Source organism: Crocodylus siamensis, chromosome 8, assembly GCF_052110815.1.
Source record: "Crocodylus siamensis isolate JL-2025a chromosome 8, ASM5211081v1, whole genome shotgun sequence".
Lineage (NCBI taxonomy): Eukaryota > Metazoa > Chordata > Crocodylia > Crocodylidae > Crocodylus > Crocodylus siamensis.
In genome coordinates, this window is record NC_143402.1 from 48,696,567 (window position 1) to 48,718,338 (window position 21,772).

General features: G+C 48.1%; 1 protein-coding gene across 1 annotated transcript in view; it reads right to left on the minus strand.

Annotated features, from left to right (window-relative positions):
* The window catches only part of DNAH9 (dynein axonemal heavy chain 9), a 480,799-nt gene that overhangs the window by 149,776 nt on the left and 309,251 nt on the right, over positions 1–21,772 (minus strand). Inside the window, exons 51-55 of the mRNA XM_090059292.1 lie at positions 21,467–21,586; positions 18,151–18,339; positions 8,273–8,508; positions 6,634–6,756; positions 1,466–1,670 (exon numbers count right to left, since the gene is read on the minus strand). Coding sequence (XP_089915418.1) covers positions 1,466–1,670; positions 6,634–6,756; positions 8,273–8,508; positions 18,151–18,339; positions 21,467–21,586 — 873 coding nt within the window. The remainder of the gene's footprint in view (positions 1–1,465; positions 1,671–6,633; positions 6,757–8,272; positions 8,509–18,150; positions 18,340–21,466; positions 21,587–21,772) is intronic.

Genomic DNA, 21,772 nt, shown 5'->3' on the forward strand with positions numbered 1-21,772 from the left:
ATGTTGCTAGCAGCCACATATTAGATATCTAATTGGTGAAACAGGACTTAGATAATAAATTTATGCAAACTTATTTAACTGTTTGTTAGCATTACATTAATGTAGACGTTTTATCTTCTGAATTTCGTAACCCTGATTTTCCAAATGACTAACAATGTTGAATGGCTAAATGCAATTTAAAGCCCCTGATTTTTGGAAAGTCCAGATGAAAAAAATTAGATCTCTTCATGCTTCTCAGAAGGCCCCAAAATTGGGGCATCCAACAATGCTAGTCACTTTCAAATGCATTGGTCAAAATTAAACAAATTTAATATGTTTGCATTTGTTTTCCTCAAAGCAGAGACATACAGAGTCAAAATTCACAAGTGTGCTGCTGCTTTTGTTTTACTTGGAGCATTTAAAAAAATCTTTGGCTAGAAGCCAGCTTCCTATCTGAGCAACATGATGGATCTAGCTTGGCAATTTAAATAATGGGATTTTTAAATGAAAGGTTAATATTGTGAGATATTACAAAATGCAAAACAAAACAAAAAATACAGAGAACATTGTGTGTGGTAAACTCATGCACATGATTTCCTTCAATTGTTTTCCTGAAGGATGTGTTATAATAAACTGTCTCACAGCATCTTTACGCTATGACCTTAGAAGTAAGAGATGTACTACTAAAATCTCCAGTTCTCATAGGGAGAAATCAAAGTACAAAGAAGTAAAGAGACTCATTCAAGCATACCAGTAACAAATATGAGACTATAACCCAATAGTACTTCTGACTCCCAGCCCAGAGCACTCAAGCCATCAATCTCCCAGTAGCCCCTTCATGTACATTAGATAACCAGGACTTCCTGATGCCTGTCAGACAGAGTAGAAAATAATCAGAGAGCTGGGTTGAATTTTCAAAACAAAATAAAAGCAAACAAAAATAACACGAGCCAGAAAAAATATGGCAAACATGCCCCACAACATATTTTTTTCAGTGTTATGTAAATGAAAAACAACTGCATAGCTATTCGGCTAAGATTCACTAAAAGCTTACATCGAAAGTGAAGCCACACTTACAAAGCCTTATAACCCAAAAGAGAATATTTTGGCAAGTTATGAAAATTAAAATGGAAAATTTTTCACACTTTAACAGTATTAAAAGCTCTTGTGATTTTATTGCAAGTCAACTGATATTTCATGCTGCAATTTAAAGCTTGAGATCCTGCAGACATATGCTTTTTGATTAGAGTTTCAATAATTCAAAAAAGGAATTTTTTAGCCTTCATTGTTTTGGAGGAAATCTTGAAAAAATGACCCTATTGCTCTCTAAAAGGCTCAAATACAAATGACAAAGGAAATGAATCCTACATTTATTATTTTAACAAAACTTCATGATTGTAAGCTTATGTCAAAATTTTCAACTCTGAGTTATGATTCTTGAGCATTTGTCAATACTGCCTTATAGTTTGTGCAACCAGTAACTAACCTTTAGTTCTTCCAGGTCAGGCCTCTCCATGCTCACTACAGCTGCTAACAGCTGGTCTTCCAAACCATCTCGAGTTACAGTAAAATTGATGAGGGTACACTGTGCTTGCATCTCAGGTTGGTAATGGGGATTTGCTAGCTTTGTGTGGAGGATGAGACGGAAATTGGGGTTATACTCACATTCCTTATCTCCAATTTTAATATACCTGAAATAGAAACAACAGGAGTAACTGTTCATGTGATTTCCAAAAGTGGTTTAGCCCAATTACTAATGCCATTTCTAGTATTAGATTATATACGTTGAATACATGCCCTATTTGATTCTAAGATAAGGGCTTTTCCCCCCACATTTACCGCAGTGAAAAGAACCCTCATTTGGAATCTAGTATGAGGCCGGGGTGGGGGGGACGGGGGAAGCGGAGGAGGTGCTGACAGGTGCTGAAACTCCAATTCTGGCCCCAGCCCTGGGTCAGGGTTGGAGTCACAGCTGCTGTCTGCCACCTTGCTGCCTCTGTGTTGCCTACCTCTCCCCTGCAGCAGCCTCAGGGTCCCTTTGCCCCCCTGACCCCACACACCCCTTCCTGCCACCCTTTTCTTCCCCCAACTCACCCTTGCTCTGCCTGGAACACAGAGCATCACCCCAACCTGGCCCCATAGCAGCAGTACCAGCATCTGCCACCATGTTCTCAGGGGTTGTTTGCTACATTCCCTTCTACTAAATTCTAGATCTTCCCCTGTTTTCAGTTAATTGATCAGACTGCCCAGCAGAGGGGCAGGGGTTAGATGTCCAAAGTGTGATAGAAAAGTTACATATTTCATATCAATGCTATACATTGAATAACTACAAACACCAATTCAACTGCAGTCATTCCATTAAAAAAATCACTAGCCAGTTATCACACATATCCATGCTGGTGTACTCTATTTCACAACTTTGGTATGTATACAGGTTAGTGGTCTCCTCATTGTTAAACCTCCCTACAAATCTTCCTACAAGATGTATCATTTAACTTATCATTTACCAGGTATGATCTGTAAGGATTCTGAAACCTCCCTACTCATTTCTTTTTACAGCCCAAATTACCATCCTATAGATTAGGATCTATTACCATCCTACAGAACTTGTTAAACTAAGGAATAAGTACATTAAGGTGATAAACTAAGGAGAGACAAAAGGGGTAGGAGATGGGTTAGAAGCTGAACCCTTGTCAAGTCAAGGTTTATTAAAGTTTTAGCATAATAGTGTCAGAGGCATAGGGCCTCTAGTCTATCCAACAGGTCTTATCAGTACTGTGAAATGCATATTTCCCAATCTCTACTGAAAATAGCCTTCCTGATGCATTCCAGGATCACATTTGTCTAAAGACCACATCACATTTATAACTCATAGTCGTCTTGTGACTGACAAGTATACCCGGGTCCTTTTCATAGAATGCTGGGCTGTTTTAAAACAAAGAACTTTTATATGAGATTGTCTAAAATTCAGAACCTTCCCAAAAGCAGTTTTTTCCTAGAACATTGGGGTTTCTCAAATACCTAATTTTTTAAATTATTGTCTTTAAAACTAATTTGCCACATTTATCCAAATCCAAGACTACTTTGAATTTAAGATACCCCTCGCCCCCCCAAAATTACTTCTATACATGGAAAAATTATAAATGTATTATAATTTTCCATGTTTAAAATTTAATTAGTGGGGGGATCATCTTAAGTTTTTCCCCAACACTTCAGTAGGAAAAGCAATGGTAGCAGGACAAGTAGTGAGGGTGCAGGAAGTAGGGCAGGCAGTAAGCAGGCATGTAACTTGCTCGTTGCTTTATGGGGGAGCCTCAGAGGTGCTCCCCTCATCTCCTGGGACTTGATGGGCATAGGCATAGCTGCAGGGAGTGGTTGTACATGGTTCTGGCAATGACGAGCAAGTTCCTCCTTCTTTTGTGCACCTTCTCCCCACCTGACCTTTTCTCCTACCTATCCTTGTCCTGCCCTTCCCAGAAGTAGCCACTGGGAAGTTAAACCCCTCCCCCTCCTGCTGTTCCCAGCTGAACCAGGCATATTGGGCAGCTGCTTCCTGTAGTCCAGCTGGAGCAATGCAGGAGCAGCTCCGGGGCTTCTCTGGGCTTATTAGCTGGCAACAATGGCAGAGATATGGGAAAGGGGATGGTTTCCTCTTCCTGTACCTGCTCCCTGGGGATAGCAGCAGAGAGCAGACACAGGAAGGGGGGACATGCCTACTGCTTCCACTGTTCCCAGTTGAGACTGGCACCCTGAGCAGTCACAGTGCATGGCTCAAGCAGGGCAAGAGCAGCTTTGGAGCTCCCTCCCGGATGCCTGGGTCAGCCATGGACAGCAGTGGCAGTGGGTGCTCCTCCCTTCCTATTCCTGTTCCTTGCCCAGAGCTTCAGCTGCACAGAGAGGTACCATAGGGCATATCTGCATGAGAAGGAACATGCATTTCCCAGGGATAATTAGCAGCAGCATATATTTGAGTTCCTGCTAGTTGTCCCTGGGCAGTGCCCCTGCATACATGCTCTGGTGCATGGCAAGCTGCCTTGGGTGGGATAGAGGAGGCTGGGGCAGCAACTGGGTTGGCCCCGGCAGCTTTACCTGGGATCTTGGGTGCCTCCTGGGGCTCCAGCAGTGGCAATCCAGGTGCACAGAGCCTGGCTGGCAGCTGGAGTATGGCTCTGGCTGACCAGGCTGCTATTTTGGATGGTGCACTCTGTTGCCATGTGTACCACCCTGCTTTTTTCTAGCATGGATTTTTTTTTGACACTGGGATCTGCCAGGGTCAACCCCCCCCCACCATGTTGCAAATTATCAGCGTGGCATACACCTGCGTGAGTGGCATGTACATGCGCACTCATGTGGACGTGCTTATGGAGTGCTGAGCTCAGGCAGAAACAGTAACGGAAAAAGGGGGGTGCAACCACACAGCTACATTCTGTACCCTCACTGTTTTCCTCACTGAGAACAATTACAGGCCCTTTGTAATTGTTTCTTTAAACTGGGCACGTCTGTCTACACAATACGCCATAATTCACAGTAGCCTATTCTACTGCACAGTAATGCGTCAAGGCAAAACCCATGCTAATGCACTAATGTGCAGTAGAATTAGTCTACTGCACATTAATCATCACAAAGAACTGTTCACCTTTGCCATTAAGCATTAGCATGGGCTAATGTTCCTTTATGTAGTACCTCATATTAGAGGGTGCCTATACATGAACAGTGAGACTGCTCTAATGCACTGGAATTCCAGCGCATTGGAGCAGACTCAATTATTTGAATCTGCTGAAACGTGGCAATTAGGAGTCAATTAGGAATCAAGATTACTAGAAAGGGGTATAAACCAGAGTCAGAGAGAGCAAGCAGAGTCCAGAGATAAGCCAGATCAGGAAACCAAGAGGTCAGGAAGCAGGTCAAGTTACCAGAGGTGCAATTTAAAGTCGCAAAAGCCCTGCTACCCAGATGCTTCCTGTTCCTCTCCCTGGGCTTGTATAAGGGAAGTGTTGGATCAGATAACAAAAGTAAGCCATTCAGGTATCAGGGAATAGGTAGACACTTGGACACTAAGAAAGACTTTAGGCATACTTCATTTAGTCTTTGGGTGTGTACACAACTTCAGGCAGCTTATCAAGGAGGCGCTCTAATTCACAGCACTTTTAAAAAAGTGCCAGAAGTTAGAGCTTTATTGAACCCAACAGGTGATTGCCTCTTGGGCAGGGGATGCTTGGAGCCTGCCTGCACTGGCCCTCGCCAGTGGTGCACGTGCACCAGCAGCCTCCCAGGAGGCTGCTGGATTGTCCTTGTCTCCAGCTCCACCCTCTTGCCAGCTGGCAATTAGCAGCAGCTGGGGAAAGAGGGATGGAATCCCTGTACTGTGCATCCCCCCCCCAGTACTGCTGCTGGGGTCTTGGGGGGTACCAGGCCATACCTCCACAGTAAGAAAGGTTCCCCCACACTCAACCACTGCCCCAGTTCTAGACAGATGCCCCAGTTCTAGGCAAGATGCTTGCATGGGGAGGAGGAATAGAGCCCCCAACTTGTGGGCCAGGTCCAGCTGCCCCAAGACCACAGCAGGGGGTAGCTGGGCAGGGGGTGGGGTACATACCACAGAGGAAGCTCCCTTCTCTCACCTTGCCTCCCTTCTACGCTGCTCATGGAGGAGAGAGAAGTTTTCTGTCTTCTCTCAGTGACAGCTCTAGGGGTGGGGCTGAGCTGGGCTGGTGCTTACCTGGGTTGGTACTCACCAGTTCAGCCTGCAAAGCTGCACAGATGTGGGCAAAATTGCCCCAAATTAACCCTTGCAACAAGGTGCTCTGCCTTAGAACATCCCTGTCTGATACTTCACCAGATGAGGGTTACATTTTTGCATGCTTAACCATGTTAAAAGCAGCCATGAAAACTTTTTACATTACAGCTGTACAGAAATTCTGAAGCTCATCACACACAAAACATAACTTTTGCAAATGCTTGGGAAGAGCAGCAGGCTGGTGGATTGAGATCAATGGCTGTGTTGATGAGGCTAAACTCTGGGGTTCAAGGCTGTAAGACTGTCACAAAGCTGAAAAACAGTTTAAACTGAAGGACAATGTTGGCACAAGAAGACATAGAAATAAACTGGCCATAAATAAATTTGAACTACAAATTTCTGAAGTCAGAGACGCAAAGTTCTGGAGTAGCCTTCCAATACGAATGGTATTATGCGTGTGAGGCAAACCCAAACTACATAGGACTAGAAGCAAAACACAAGATCCAGTTTTGTTTTGTTTTTGGCTAGCTGTATTAACATTGTTTTATGGAAGGAAAATAAAGAACAATAGAACAAGATATTTTCACAGTCACACAAAAAGACCATGACAAAATCCAGAAATTTTGGGTCCCTATTCAGCACTTTGACCACATGATCAACATGCCTTTCACCTTCAAATCACCTTAGGTACATTAGGTTCAAGATTAGGATCAATCCACTGTGCTAGAGTAAGTTTATAAAAAAAGGTCCCTTTCTCCAAAAATCCAAGAACTACCCAAGAACCAAGTTCAGTCTAGACCAACAGAGATTTTTAGTAATTTATTTTCACTTTTTTGCCCAAGAAGCTTTAGGAAAACTAAGAGAAAGGCCACATATGGATATAGAAAGGCATCTCATTCAATGTTCTGGATTCTTACCTTCCTTTCTTGATTGTTTCTTGACCAAGCAAGGGGCCCAAAACTGGATCTACAGATTCCTCCAAATTTTCAATCAAAACAACTTCACCTGCAGCAAGCGCTCGTTCCATAATATCCAAATACCTAGTGGAGATAGCTTTGGTATAGTAATGGCATACAGCAGACAACGGCATCAAGAAACATGAGCCCACATGGAACACTAAGAAAAGGTAGAGCACATACTTCTTTCTATATATACTTTGCCCTTATTCTACATCTTGTCTGTAACACTGAATTTGCTTTCAAAACTTTATTAAATGACTGTGGGAAGGGGTAGGCACTTTTAATATCCTATTACATCTGGCTCTATTCTAAATCTCTGTTTAGGCTTTCAGCCTTTCTCTGAAGTAGAAATAGATTTGCCACATGACACTGGGCAACACTATATATTACCCGTTGTCCACAGCATCACCAGGTGGGACAATGGATAATGTGCTTTTCTAAGGCTTGCAGGGCCCAGTCTTGCACACGCTGGGACCACCTGCCTGGCTCTCTCCACTTACTGGGATTATGCCCTCAAGATTTCTGGGAGGTGCCTAGGTAAGTGGGAAAAGTTGGGGCAAGTCTCACAGATTAAAATAAACAGGTGATTGCCACTAAATAGTGGCACAAATTGATACCACAGTTGTCACCATCACTATTTGTGGAATGAGAAGGAGCCCATGTGTTTGTTTGCTTGGCCTCTGTGCCTCCATAACATGTGTTGTGAAGGCACAATGGCAATGAAAGGCAATGTTGTTTCCACTCTGACTTTATAGGCAAGTTCTGTTTTCTCTCCAGCGCACTATGGAACTGAACCATGTGGGGCATAAAGCCAAGCATATACTAGTACAACCTGAGCCTAAGGCATAACCCACGTACAGAAAATATGTATCCAGACAGCCAACATTTCTCTTTTACTCTCTTTGGAATTGTAACTAGGTAAATTCCCCAAAGCTAGCAAGTCTTAGACAGTTTTGGTTGTTTTACCCCAATAGCCTAGTGGTCAAAGCACTTGCCCACAAAGCAGGAGATTGAGGTTCTATCCTACCCTCCTCACTCCTATAGGGTCTGACCATGTAGTCCTCTGATTCCTTGAGCATAGGCCATAAATCAGGACTTAGTCAGCCTCCTCACCAGCTTTTTTTTTGAAGCTGCTCCCCTGCCCTACCAAGAAAGTGAGATGTGTGTGTCCAGGAGAGGAACACCCCCCCGATCTAAGCATATATGGTTTAGTGAGATATCTTCTGCCCTACAAGAGACTAGGCCCAAGGTTTACACCCAATCTTTTGCTCCCCAGGGGGCAGAAGCTTTTCTACTTCTCTGCATCAATTAATACTAAATCTAAGGTACAGTGGTTAAAACAGCCTCCTCCTACTGCTTGTTTCAGGACTTATACTTAAGTACTTACATACAGAGCAGTGCACCTTTCTGGTCAGGCTGCATACAGCTCAGGAATAGGATTGAACACTGGGTATAAGTGCCAAAAATAGCAGTTATATTAAGGGGTAACCAGTATATGGGCAGACAAAGTGAAGCAGGGTTCTGCCCATGCTGTTCATCATATTTGACAGGGAGCTAACAATGGTGTGTGTTATTTGGTATCATGGCTCATATTTACCCCTTCTGCCCAATTCTGATCACTCTTAGATCTTCACCATATTTTGTTTTAATCCATTTGATACCCTGGAGCTGGGGGTCAACCATGAGGGGCCATCGTTCACAGTTTGTAAGGATTGTGGCATTTTCTGTGGACATGCGATCAGCTGGCAGGCCCTCATTCTGCCAAGTTGCTATATCAGCATCATCTGTCAGCATTGTCAAAGGGTCTAATGATGGAGTAACAGGGATTGGGACCTGAAAGCAAAAAGAGAAAATGTTCCCATGAGTGTCATGCAAGGTTGCAAGCAGCAGTTGTCATATGTGCTAAGGATGAAACAGAAGAACTGATTCTAATAATGAAGCTTACTTAACAATGCAGTCTGTGAAGGGGAGGTCACTCGCCGCTTCTCCACAGAAGAAAAACAGAGAAAGGGAAAAAAAGGGCCTCTCAGGACACTCCACCCCCACCAGGGCCCTCCTTGGTTAGTGCTGGGAGGACTTCTGCTGGGTAGCCTGACTCCACTCCAACTGTCCCGCCGGCAACCTTGCTGCACATGGCTGCAATCAGGGATGACTTGGTGGCATTGGAGGCAGCAGTGGGTCCACCGACCCCTCACTCGCCTCCCAGCTCCTGGAGTCAGGTGGCAGTGAAGGTGATATTGAATACCTCCTTAGTGGGGGCCTGACCTAGGGGGTGGCAGAAGAGTCTACTGACCCCTCAGTCATGCCTCAGCCCACTGGACCAGATGGGGATGATGATGAGTTGGAGGTCCGACTTTCCAAGCATTATAAGCGACCTCAGGAGCAGGATGACATCTCTCCCCACAAGAAGGCTGGGATTGCTCTTCTAGAACCGGTCCTTGACCCGGATGATGAGAAGAGGATGCTGTGCCTGAACATTGAGGGCATGGATGCTGCACTCTCAAGCAAGCTCTCACCTGAGGTACAGCCCAGCCACTCTTTGTTGGGGATGTCCAGCCTATTCTGGCGGACCCCACCCTGGCTTGCCCCCAACTATGGAGGTCTCCTGGCCTTCCTGAAACAGACTAAAGGACAGAAGAATGTAGCGGGGCATATCACCCAGTGGTGCACAGACCCTAAGCTTTTTGTCCAAGCTGCCAGAGCTGCAATGAAACTCATGCAGAGAGACTCGGGCACCCAGAAGATGGCCTACTGCCTAGAGTAGCTGGCACAGTGGATGAGGGACATGTGGGGCTTGAGAGGGTCCCTGGAGTAGAGTAGGGCATGATAGGTCCCCCCCCCAACCTGCCTCTGCTGCCTTGATCCGTCCTTGGGTACTTGCTCTTCTTCTCACACCTTGCCTCGCTCTTCCTCTTCCATATCCACACTCATGACAGTTGTGACCATTGGCACCTTTCAGCACCAATGTGTACAGCTATCTGGTGAAGCAAATGGCTGTCCTGGAGCTCCTGCAGCAGAAGCTGACGGCCATCACTCTCCTCCAGATGCACTCCAGTGAGTTCAACCAGGTCTGTCAGATCATGGCCTGGTCTGCTGTGAACTGAGCCTGCCTGGCAAGACCCGCATGCAAGCGCCTTATTGGTGCTTCAGTGTCAGTCTGCTCCAAGACTCTTACTTCAGGGACTGCTTCACCAATTTCTGGTGGGGCTGGGAGGCTGCAAGAAATGTGTTACTCCTCCTGGAAACTATGGTGGGATGTGGGCAATGTACAGATCTGGGTCTTTTGCCAGCAGTACGCCCAGCTAACCATGAGTGAGCTGTGCCACCACATCCAAGAGATGGAGGAGGATGTGGCAGAGCTTGAGATTGCCCTGCTGGCCACTGGCAATGATGTGGCACTGCGCAAGAGCCTCTGGTTCTGCAGGAAATGCTCACAAGACATAGCGAAGAATGCAGCCCACTGGATGAGAATCCGTGGCTGCTTGCAGGAGCTAGCAGAAACTGATGCCCTGACGCACTTCTTCTTTGACCTGGAGTGGCAGCAGGCAAAGTCTTGGATCACTTCAAGACCCCTGAGGGTTGGGTGATCACAGACTCGGGTGCAGTACGTGAGCAGGCCATCATCTAGCACAACCTGTTTGAGCCAAGCTGCCCCAAGTCCATGTGGGAGCTCCACGAGGGTTTACTGTGCCTCTGTGCCCTACAGGCCAGTGAGCTCAACTGGGAGCTGTCTCTGGAAGAGCTAGTGGCCGCCATGGCTGGCCTCACCTCCAGCAAAGTCCCAGGCCTCAATGGGCTGTCTGCCAAATTCTACAAGGCCTTCTGGCCTCTCCTTGGCCCCTGCCTCCTACGTGTTTTCCAGACAACCTTGCCAACAAAGTCCTGCCAATCAGCTACCACTGAACAGCGCTCACACTGCTGCCCAAGAAGGGAGACCTTAGCTTCATTAAGAACAGGTGGCCAGTCTCCCTGCTGTGTGTAGACTACAAGATTCTGGCCAAAGCTTTGGTGACCTGCCTCCGCACCGTCATGGCCTCCATCACTGGGCCTGAGCAGGGCTACTGTGTGCTGGGCAGGACCATCCAAGACAACCTGTTCCTGCTGTGTGACCTACTCACAGCCAGCAAACTCTTCAACCTGGACATCAGCCTCATCTTGCTAGACCAGGAGAAGGCCTTCAATTGGTTGGGCCAGGCCTACCTCTTCTAGATCCTGGAGGCCTTTGGCTTTGGGCCTCTCTTCACTGGGGCCCTCTGGTTCTTGTACCAAGACACCTCTCACTTGCTCAAGGTGAAAGGCATGCTCTGCACCCCATTCCCTGCATGCAGGGGCATCCATCAGGACTGCCCCATGTCAGGCCCCATGTCAGGCATACTCTACGCTCTGGCCATTGAGCCACTGCTGCACACACTGTGGCACCACCTGAGCTGTGTGGCCCTGCCATTGGCCATGGGCCCATCCATTGGCCCTCCACTCCAGCTGTTGGCATTGCTCCAGCTCTAGCTGATGACGTGACCATCTTCCTCAACACCCAGGAAGATGTGTGGGCCCTGACTGACTGCCAGCAAATCTATGAGTGCATCTCCTCAGCCTGTGTCAACTGGGCCAAAAGTAACACCCTGCTGCTTGGTGCGTGAATCAGCATGACCCTCTCCTGGATTTGCCATGGGGCCTCACCTGGTGCCGTGAGGACCTCAGGGTCCTGGGCATGTTCCTGGGGCCACTGGCCTTCATGGCACAGAACTGGGACAGCCTTGAGGAAGGGGTGGAGGTCTGCCTGCAATGGTGGCACTGGCACCTGCTCTGCCTCTCTTACTGTGGATGTGTCCTCATCACTAACAACCCAGTGGCAGCAACCCTGTAGCACCAGTGCACCATACTTGACCAGCCACAGGACCTACTCAAGAGTATCCAGTGCCTCCTGTTAGAATTTTTCTGGGATAGATGCCATTGGCTCCCACAAGCCATCCTTTAGCTCCCTGTCACTGAGCGGGGGGCAAAAGCCAGGTCGACTTGGTGAGCAAGGTGGCCGCCTTCCACCTGCAAGTCCTTCAGTGACTCCTCTATGGCGAGGAGTGCCTACCCTGGCAACAACTGGCATGCTGGTTGCTGCAGAGGATGGGGGCCCTCGGCTTCAACTGGGAGCTCTTCCTTCTGGACCTTATGCTCTTGAACTGGGCGGTGCTTGTGGCCTTCTACTGCGGCATGGTATGAGCCTGGCAGGCCACCTTCTGCCTCCAGCCCCAGGCCTGGCACTTGCAGTTCCTGCAGCTGCTGAGGGAGCGCTTGGTGCACAACCCAGCCTTGCGGTACCCCGTGCTGAGCCTGGTCTCTGCCAGCCTCATGGCCACCTTCATCCAGGGGCATGTCCTCCACCTGAGCTATCTCCTTGACTCCACTCAGTCAGCCTGGCTCTCACGCAAGGCCCTAACCACTTGGCTAGGCATGCACTCTGTCTGCAGCATGAACCGTCTCCTGCATGACATCCAGGGTGCCCTCCCACCAGAGGCAGCAGCCACCCTAGATGACCATCTCCAGAGACACCAGGTCCCCCATGCTGTGGATGCCCCAAGAGATGCTTTTACTGCACTGCTTCCAGGCAGTGACATGGGTTGCCCCTTTGCTTTTCTGTTGTGCCTTTATGCCTGGGTGGTTGATGTCTGCCATGCCAAAGTGCTAGTGGGCTGTCCCAATACACAATGGTGGTGGTGCCTGGGGCTGCCAGATTCTCCACTGGCCCACCCAGCTTTTTGAATGTCTGTCACTAGCCTTACTGTCTTATCAGACTTAGTCTAAAAGTCTCTCACCAGTTTCACTGATGTTTGTAAAATTTACTTAGGTGCTGCTGCACAAGGGCTCAACCCTATAATGTGCTAATTGCTCTGATCCTGATCCAGAAAAGTATGTGAGCAACCCCATTGAAAGTACACATCTACCAGTTATGTAAGAGGTTCTTCTGCTTCATTCAGGTCATGGACAGAGTGACTTGAGAAAACTGGCCAGTTCAACAGAAGGATGAAGTGGAGGCAGAAATTCTAGCAGGCCATGGAGGTTCCAAATCCTGTCAAACTGAAGGATTCACCCAAATTTCCCATGAGATTCATATAGCAGAATGCAGTAAAATACTCATGAAATCAACTTCATAAAACAAGCAAGTTCACCTCTTCTCTCCCCAGGAACATGGAGCTCTCGATCCGTCATCATAGCATTATAATCTCTGTCTCTGGACTTGCCCCACTGCCAAAATATCTATCTACTGCCTACACCAGAGTTCATCTTCATCTTCAGGCAGGGCATCTATAAGTGCATTTGCTGTGAGGTGGGTAAATAACCCTAGAGTAAAACCACCCCAGCAGGCATCTACACGTGGAGGTGCGGATAAACACGTTTTCTGCTCATGACAGCATTCTACTCCCACCCTGGTCAGCCCTGCACCATCTCTCCTGTCACTGTCAGAGGGAGGGGGAGGCTCCAGCTGCAGCTCCTTTGGCTAGCTGCCATGTGTAAAAGGCACTCTTGCATGCTGCTTCCAGGCCACCTGATTTGCTGGCCTGGAGCAGTGTGCAGTGTGGTGGCAGCACACAGTGGCTCTTGCCGCAGCCTCTGCCTGCCACACCATGACTGCTCGTACCCTTGGCCTCAGGAGCAATGTCCAGCACCCCAAGCTCCTGGTTACCATGCTGCTTGCTCTGCTGGCCCACGGGGACTGCTGCTTGGCACAAGTCAGTCTCAGCGCCAGCAGCTCTGCTGCATGATGCAGCTGCCTGTCCTGGCACATCGTGCCATCCCAGGCCCCCTGCCGCTGTGCTGCTGCCACCCAGAGCCTGTGCTGCCACCTAGACTCCAGCAGGGATGCTGACAATGTACACCTGGATGCCACTACCAGGGCTGCCCAAGTGTTTCTTGGCCTTCAGCTCTACCACCTCTGGGCTTGCCCAACCAGCCAGGACTGGTGGCTACACATCATCCAGACCACCTGGGATGATGAACAGTGGCTCACGTCATTCCAAATGACTCAAGCCACCTTCCAGGACCTTGTCAAGCAGCTCCACCCATACCTGGAGCAGCAGGATACCACCATGTTGTGGCTTCTCCCCACAGATACCCAATTGGCCATTGCTTTGCTCAAGCTTGCCACACCCACCAGCCTCCACTAAGTCAGCTACCTCTTCAGCATGGGCAAAGCGACTGCAGGAAGCCTGCCATGGAGGTGTGCAGCTCACTCTAGGATGGACTTGTGTACAATCCCCTGGTGGTGGTGGGGAGGCTCTGCACCCTGGGTTTCGCCCAGTGCATTGAGGCCCTAGACAAGACCCATATCCCTGTCAACTGCTTGCCCTGCAGTGATCACCCCTACTACAGTCGGCAGGGCTTCCACTCCATCATCCTCCAAGCTGTTGTTGACCACCATGGTGCCTTCATGAACTTGAGCACTGACTGGGTGGGCAGTCCCCAGGATGCCCGCGTGTTCCACAACTCTGCCCTGCCAACTCTGGTGAAGAGCGGGTGCTTCACTCCAGAGTGCTGGACCTCCAGGTGGGTGCAGTGGTGGTCCTGCCCCTCTTCATAGGGGACCCCACCTATCTGCTTCTCCTCTAGCTCATGTGGTCCTACATTGGCCAGCTGGACCACCGCCAGGCACACTTCAACTGGTGGTTGGGATGGACCTATTCCTGGGTGGAGTATGATTTGGTCAGCTGAAGAGATGCTGGTGCACTCTCACCACCTGTCACCATGGCCAGCATCTCCCAGATCATCATCACAGCCTATGTGCTGCATAATGTCTCTGAGGTCTGGGGGGAACTCTTTCACAAAGCCTGGGTGGAGGAGGCACAGCAAGTGGAGGGCTTGGCACTAGGAGTGACAGCTGCTGTTGTTACTGGCAGCAGCAGGGGTGGGCCACCCTGCTGAGACCCTGGGCAAGCTGCTCTTCCACCAACAGGGGCCAGGGTTAGCATTGTGGTTAGGGCTGCCATGGCTCCAGAGCCATTTCTCCCCTTTTCCTCCTGCAGGCTAGCTTGTATCCTGTGTTGCCACCCAGCCCATGGCACCCACCCAGCCCATGGCACCCAGGCAGAGGGCTCAAGGGGCTCTCAGCCAACTGGGATGCAGAGCTGCTGGTGCCCCCACCCTCCCCCCATTGGGTGTCTCTGGGGAGGTGCCCTGGGGCCAACCCCGCCACATGCCGACTCTATGTCCCAAGCATGCCCCAGCTACAAGTGTGCCAGGCATGGTGTGAGGAGCTGTTTGCACAGGCTTAGGGGTGCCTGACCCACAACATGCCGCTGCTGCTGATTGCCATGGTGCCCCTGTAAACCTGGCATGGGACCCTGGGTTTTGATGATACAGACAGCAAGCCTGCCCTGCCCCACAACCTCCACTGCCACCTGGAGGGCTACCTGGGGCTGCACTACAAGTCCTTGCCCCCTGCAGCCAAGGAAAACATCATCGCCAGCATCAACGCATTCCTCGGCATGTAAGAAGCCCATGCCCACCGAGGTGTGGGGGCACAGGCTGCTCAATAAAGTTTTGCACCGTCTCCCACCTCCCTGCGTGCTATGAGGAGGGCTCCAGGAGCCAGGGGGAGTATGGGCAGGCTAGGTGGAGAGGGAGGGCAGGGCCAGGGGCAGGGAGGGCCCTCCCTTCAGTGCAGGGCTTACTAGGTGGGTGTGGCATGCATGCCTGGCAGCCTGAGGTGGTCCCTGCTCACAGCAAATACATGCCTCTTGGCAGTGTCCTAGGGTGAAGAGGTGCAGCATGCAGGTGCCTGGGCAGGAGCTCCCTCTAGGGAGAAGCTGGAGCTGCTGGTGGCCGGCAGTGCCATGGCCAACCTGGCCTGCTGGGTAGGGCTGAACACACTGAGCTGGTAGGGCAGGCACCGACCCAGGTTCCTAGAGCTGTTGGAGGAAGCCAAAGGCAGGAAGTGCACTGGAACAAGCTCCTGGAGGGCTGAGGGGCCCTTCGCTAGTGACACATCACCATGGGTCCCAGGCTTCAGAGAAGGCTCAGGCAGGCCACTTGTGTTCAAATAGATGGCACAATTCAGGCCAGGGTCCCAGGGCATAAGGATGTCATCCAACTGCTGCATAAACAGCATGGATTTGCAGGCAGTCTCTGACCAGTCGTTGTGGTCATTGATGGTGTCCCACAGTACCCGCAAGGCCTTGACTTTTATGCGGCATTGGTGTGCTGACTGGTCATGCCCACAGTCCCACATGTGGCTTGACAGGCTCTTGTACATGTGTATGTTGCAGTTATCACTCCATGTAAACTAGCTGAGGACCTCAGCCTTTTCCCCACAGTGCAAAGAGGTCTGAAGTCTCCTGGAACCAGATGGGGCTGTGGGAGGCAGCATGTGGCATTGGAAAGGATGCCAGTGTGGATCCCTCAACAGCTTGCTAGGCCTCTGCATGACAGTCCTGATTCTGGTGGGACTCAGCATGTTCCTGCACCACCCAGACCAGGGGCATGGTGTGGGACAGGCAGGTGCATGGCAAGGGTGTGCCAGGCACCAGTGGCAAGGTACAGGCACGCTGCTATGGGTAGCCCGGGGCCAGATGGATTGGAACCTGGTGGCCAGAGACTGGCTGCAGGTGTCCTAGGGTCCTGGCGTGCCTGGCAGGTGTCTGCAGCACCCAGTATGGGGGTATGGTATAGGGCTGGAAGCTGCATGGTAAGGCAGTGCCGGTAAGACTTGCCGTGGGGCTTCCACTATGTAACGCAGTGACCAGAAGCTGGCTGAAGGTGACCCAGAGCCCCAAAATCCGCACAGGCTTTTAAGTGCCAGGGGCTGGGGTAGGCAAAGAGCCATCTGCCCTGGGGTTCTGGGACTCGGCTGGTGGTGGGGCTGCTCCTTCCAGTCAGCATCTACAGGCGCACTTCTGCACAGTAACTAATTGCAAGTAAATTTGTTACTCTTATTTACAAGTAGCAAATTTACTCATGAGTAGAGCAATTTACTGTGTGTAAATTGCATCTATGGCAATGCTTACTGCACAGTAATTTTCACTAGTCTTGGGTAAAACGTCTCACATAGACATGTCCAGGGTCTCTTAGCCAAAATTCTACAGGACCAGGCCTAGTCATTAAGTCCAGAATAGTCCTAGTTGCTGGTAAAATTTAAGGGTGCCACAGAATCTCAGAATCTTAGCAAATCAGGTAACTTTTATAAATACGAGATTAGGCTAAAGAGGGAGAATCAGCCTCAGTGAGAAAGAGCATGGTTTATATTGCAGCAGAGCAATGTGGGAATGAAGGAAGGTTGCTTGGATGCTCCTGAGGCAGTACAACTATGTACTGCTTCCTCACTCCGGTTTCTGGCAAAAAACATAGTAGACTCCCACCAGATGCATTGACTGTCAGACGCAGATGATTACACGGTCAGGTGGGTGACAAATTGGCTAAGAGGTCATACCCAGAGAGTGGTGGTGGATGGGTCGGTATCGACCTGGAAAGATGTGGGCCATGAAGTCCCATAGGGATTGGTCCTTGGACCTGTGCTGTTCAATGTCTTCATCAGTAACTTGGAGGAGGGCATGGAAAGCACTCTGTCCGAATTTGCAGATGATACCAAATTATAGGGTAAAGTTAACACACCAGAGGGTAGGGAACAAATCCAGGCAGATCTGGACAGGTTGGAAAAATGGGCAGAACAGAATAGGATGCAGTTCAACAAGGATAAGTGCAAGGTGCTGCACCTAGGGAGAAGGAATTACCAGCATGTTTACAGGCTAGGGGAGGAGCTTCTCAGCAGCACATCACCAAAAAAGCATCTTGTAGTCAGTGCTGACACCAAGATGAACGTGAGTCGTCAATGTGATGAAGCAATCAGTAAAGCTAACCACACTTTATCATGTATTAGCGGGTGCGTCACAAACAGATCCAGGGAGGTGACACTTCCCCTCTATGTGGCATTGGTTAGGCTTCAGTTGAAGTACTGTGTCCAATTTTGGGCTCCACACTTCAAGAGGGATGTGGACAACCTTGAGAGGGTTCAGAGAAGGGCCACTCATATGGTTAGGGGCCTGCAGGTAAACCCCTACAAGGAGAGATTGAAGGCCCTGGATCTCTTTAGTCTCTGCAAGAGAAGTCTGAGAGGTGATCTTGTTGCCACAAGGAATATGAGATGCTCTGTTTACCAGGGCACCCCCTGGAGTAACTAGGAACAACGGCCACAAACTGACGGAGAACAGATTTAGGTTAGACATCTGGAAGAACTTCTTTACAGTAAGGTTTGCCAGAATCTTGAATGGGCTTCCAAGGGAGGTGGTGCTCTCCCCTACCTTGTGGGGCTTTAAGAGGAAGCTAGACATCCATTTGGCTGGGGTCATTTGACCCCAGCGCTCTTTCTGCCCAGGGCCGGGGGTCAGACTCAATGATCTGCTGAGGTCCCTTCTGACCCAAACATCTATGAAGCTAAGAATGTATGCTTAGTAACAACTAATGAATAGACACAACTAAGTAACAGACACTTACTTTTAGCTGGCGCAAATACGGTCTCCAGATTCTATCCATCAGTTCTTGTCTGTATTTCTTTGTAAAGTAGCCCAAGTAAGAGACAAATGCTGTGGTTAGCAAGATGTCTCCACACAGTGTACTGTGTTGCTGTTTGAAGTCTTTCACGGCTTCTGCCCATCTCACATTTTCAGAGGCAAGTCCTCCAACCTAGAATTTCAAATATAAAATTAAACAGGAAAATATATTTTAGATCATTTTGCCAGCTGTTTCTCCCATTTACTGAAAGACTGCCCTGACAATATGTTTTCCTGGACTTTATCTAATCTATCTTTATCCAACAAGAGGCCTTCACTCCCCTAGACGCGGGGGCGGGGACTGAGCCACAGACCCAGTCTGGCCTGTGGGGCCAGCCACACACCATTCTTCTGATCGAGCACCCTTATCTGGCCCACAAGGCCAGATGAGTTTTACACTCCTGGCTTAAAAGACAATCTTAATTTTTAAGTAGGCCTGTTGATTAATTGTGGTTAACACAGGCAATTAACATGTTAATTTTTTTCACTTTAGTTTTTTTTAGTGCGGCAGGGGCAGGGAGTGAATGGGACCCTGGGGCTGGGGCTGGGGCTGGGGCTGGTCATGGGATGGAACTGCGGCAACTCATCCAGGGAGGTTCTCATTACTGCACACTCCCTGAAGGAGGCATGGGGGAGTATGTGCCCCCCAGATTTGTGCTCAGGGCAGGGGCAGGCTGCTGCTGCTGAAGTCTGGGACTCTGTGCTCCACTGCCTTTGGCTCAGTAGCCGCATGCTGGCTACACTGTGTGCCCTGCCTGTCCACCAGCGGGAGGTGCAGTATGGTGTCATGCAACTCCCAGGGCAACAGCAGCAGGGCACAGAAACCGGCACACAGTGGCAGCTTGCCTCTGCCACGCACACAAATCCAGGGGGCATGTACCCCCCATGCCTCCTCCAGGGTGTGCACAGTGGTGGAAGCCTCTCCACACCCCTGGACAAACCACTTGCAGCTCCATCCTATGACTTGCCTCAGCCCCAGGGCCCCATTCAGCCAAGCCCCTGCACCTGCCTCTGCCCCAATCCCTCCCTCACAGGAGGGGACTCGATCTGCCCCCACCATCCCTTCCGTCGCCCGCCACAGACTTACCTGCTGGGTGGTGTCTGTGGGGGGGTGGTATGTGTGTGTCTGTCTGTCCCAGGCTCCTAAGCCACAGCCCCCCCCAGCCCTGCTGCTGCCCCTCACTCCTGACCCACAATACAAGTATCCTGCCAGGGTATCCCCCTCCCTCAGCTCCAAACCCTACACATACACACAGCCCCCACACCTTCACAAATACCTCCTTACACACACATACCCCACCCCCATCCCACAACCATACAAAGTACCTGCATAATTTTGCAGAATTGAGAGTTTTTCTATGCATAATTTTGAGTTTTTTGCAGTGTGATTAAAATTGTGATTAACTGCAACTAATTTTTTTAATTGCGCAACTAATCACGATCAAAATTTTAAATTGTTTGACAGTCCTATTTTTAAGACAATCTTAAGTTTTTTGCATGCTAGTGTATGGGGATGTTTGGTCTGTAGCCTACATTTATATTCACTTTTTCTATGATCCTGCTTTGAAAATATACATCTCATGCTGACTCCTAATACTGATTTCTTGCAAGCACTCTACTAAATAGAGTGTCTGTATTTGGCATGATTTTCTCCTACTTATACTTTTCATTTTTATAGACTGGATCCATTTCCTGTCCATTTTCCTAATTCTTTTAGGGCTCTTTATATGATTTTTCTCTGTTAAGTGGAGAATTCCTGAAAACACCATTAATACGTTGCTTTCCTTGTCTTCCAGATCATTAACATGAAATTAACTAAAACCAGACCCAATGTAGATCCCTCTGTACCCCTAGCACATATTTCCATAACTCAGAATGTGGTAGTTTATTTTTACCCTTCATTTTTGATTCTTCAGCCAATTTGAGATTCATGTAGCAGATACTTCTTATCCAAGGCAGTTTGATTAATTTTAGGCGACTTGTTACTAAAATGAAGACATGTTAAAATCTATTGCATTCTCTTCATCCCTTGTTTTGCATTTCAATCCAAAATGTCAATTAAAGTAGTTTAGTGGGATGTATTTTTATATGACCTCAAAGCTTTTGCTCACGGTCCTGTTCTCTATTCAGTTTCTGTTCCCAGTCACATGGGTGGAACTCCTTTGAAGTCAATATGAGTTGCATTTAAGTAACAAAGTAGGATTGAGATCTGGATGTTTATATTCCCAGAATATTGTGTCAGAATCAGAGACTGTATGGAAAGAGGCACCAATTATAGACCGAGAGGCTAAAAATGACAGTCCCTATATGTCCATCCTCTGGATGCAAAAAAAATCTCTTAGGAAGGCCTCCAACCAAAGCTACTCCTTCAGTTAATTAGATGCACTCAGATTGTCCTGACCTTCTAGGCAGGCTGCAAGGCCTCTTAGTCTATACTGTCTTTTCCAAAGGAGATGGGTAGAGTAGGAGGCACCCAGGAACAAGTGAGTTGTAGTTACTGATCTCATTTGTAATATTATATACATTTGGGAATTTTTGAAATATATTGTTAAAAATCTTTACTGTTCTGCACCAGAAATATTACAGATATTTAGGAACCTCAGTCCCCTTGGCAATTTATGGAAGGAGATGCCTAATTATATTTAAAAATCTGAATCTCTATCTATCTACCTGTAAAACAGGGATGACTGTATTTTTACATAGGGGACATGTAAAAATAAATCTCACAGATAATATTAATCGTGAAGGATTCATACTAGAATAATGGGTCCATCTAATACTCTCAGCACTTTAGTGATGTTCTTTATATATATATAAAATTATCTTTTAGTAATTTCAAATATTGAAAGAAGTGCAAAAATGCTTTAATACATTATTTATTATAACATGTAGCCACAAATCTATCCATTGTCTAATAATCTCTGGTGTTAGTAAGGTCTTGTCTTTAGGACATAGTTTTGACTGATCTCTGCTTGATCAGAAAAATAAATAATGAAAGGTATCAGAGTTGGGCATTTATAGTTGTGTATATAAAGTATATTATGTATGAATATACACAGAACATGACCAGGTGTACATGAAGGATTAAGGTAAGAGATGCAGCTTTCATATGGAAGTACTGTAAAATTGTTGCAATGCAGAAAATATAATGTAGTCTAAACATTTAGAAAATAAAATGCCCTATGTTCACATAGTTTGCATCCTCATGGTACCTGACAAATTTCATTTATATAATTAAAATTCTACCTGTTGATACTTACTAGTCGATTTGCAAGAGAGATGGTACATGCAGTAGCTTCAGCTTCTTCTTGGCATTTAAGTTTGTCTGATGTAGCCTTCTCAAATTTGGCTGTGAGTTTTGCCAGGTTTTCATTAAGATGCTGTTTATGAAAAATTGCAACAACAGTAAGCAAAACCTTTTTAAAATATAAGACTTAACAACACCTTTTTTTCTTTGCATGTCAAATCCTAATCTGGTTTACTGCTATTCTGATTGTCTTGTGGAATGGCAGGGAAGATCTTCAGCCCTGCAGAAAGACTACTTACATTAAGGTCTCAGCTTGCGA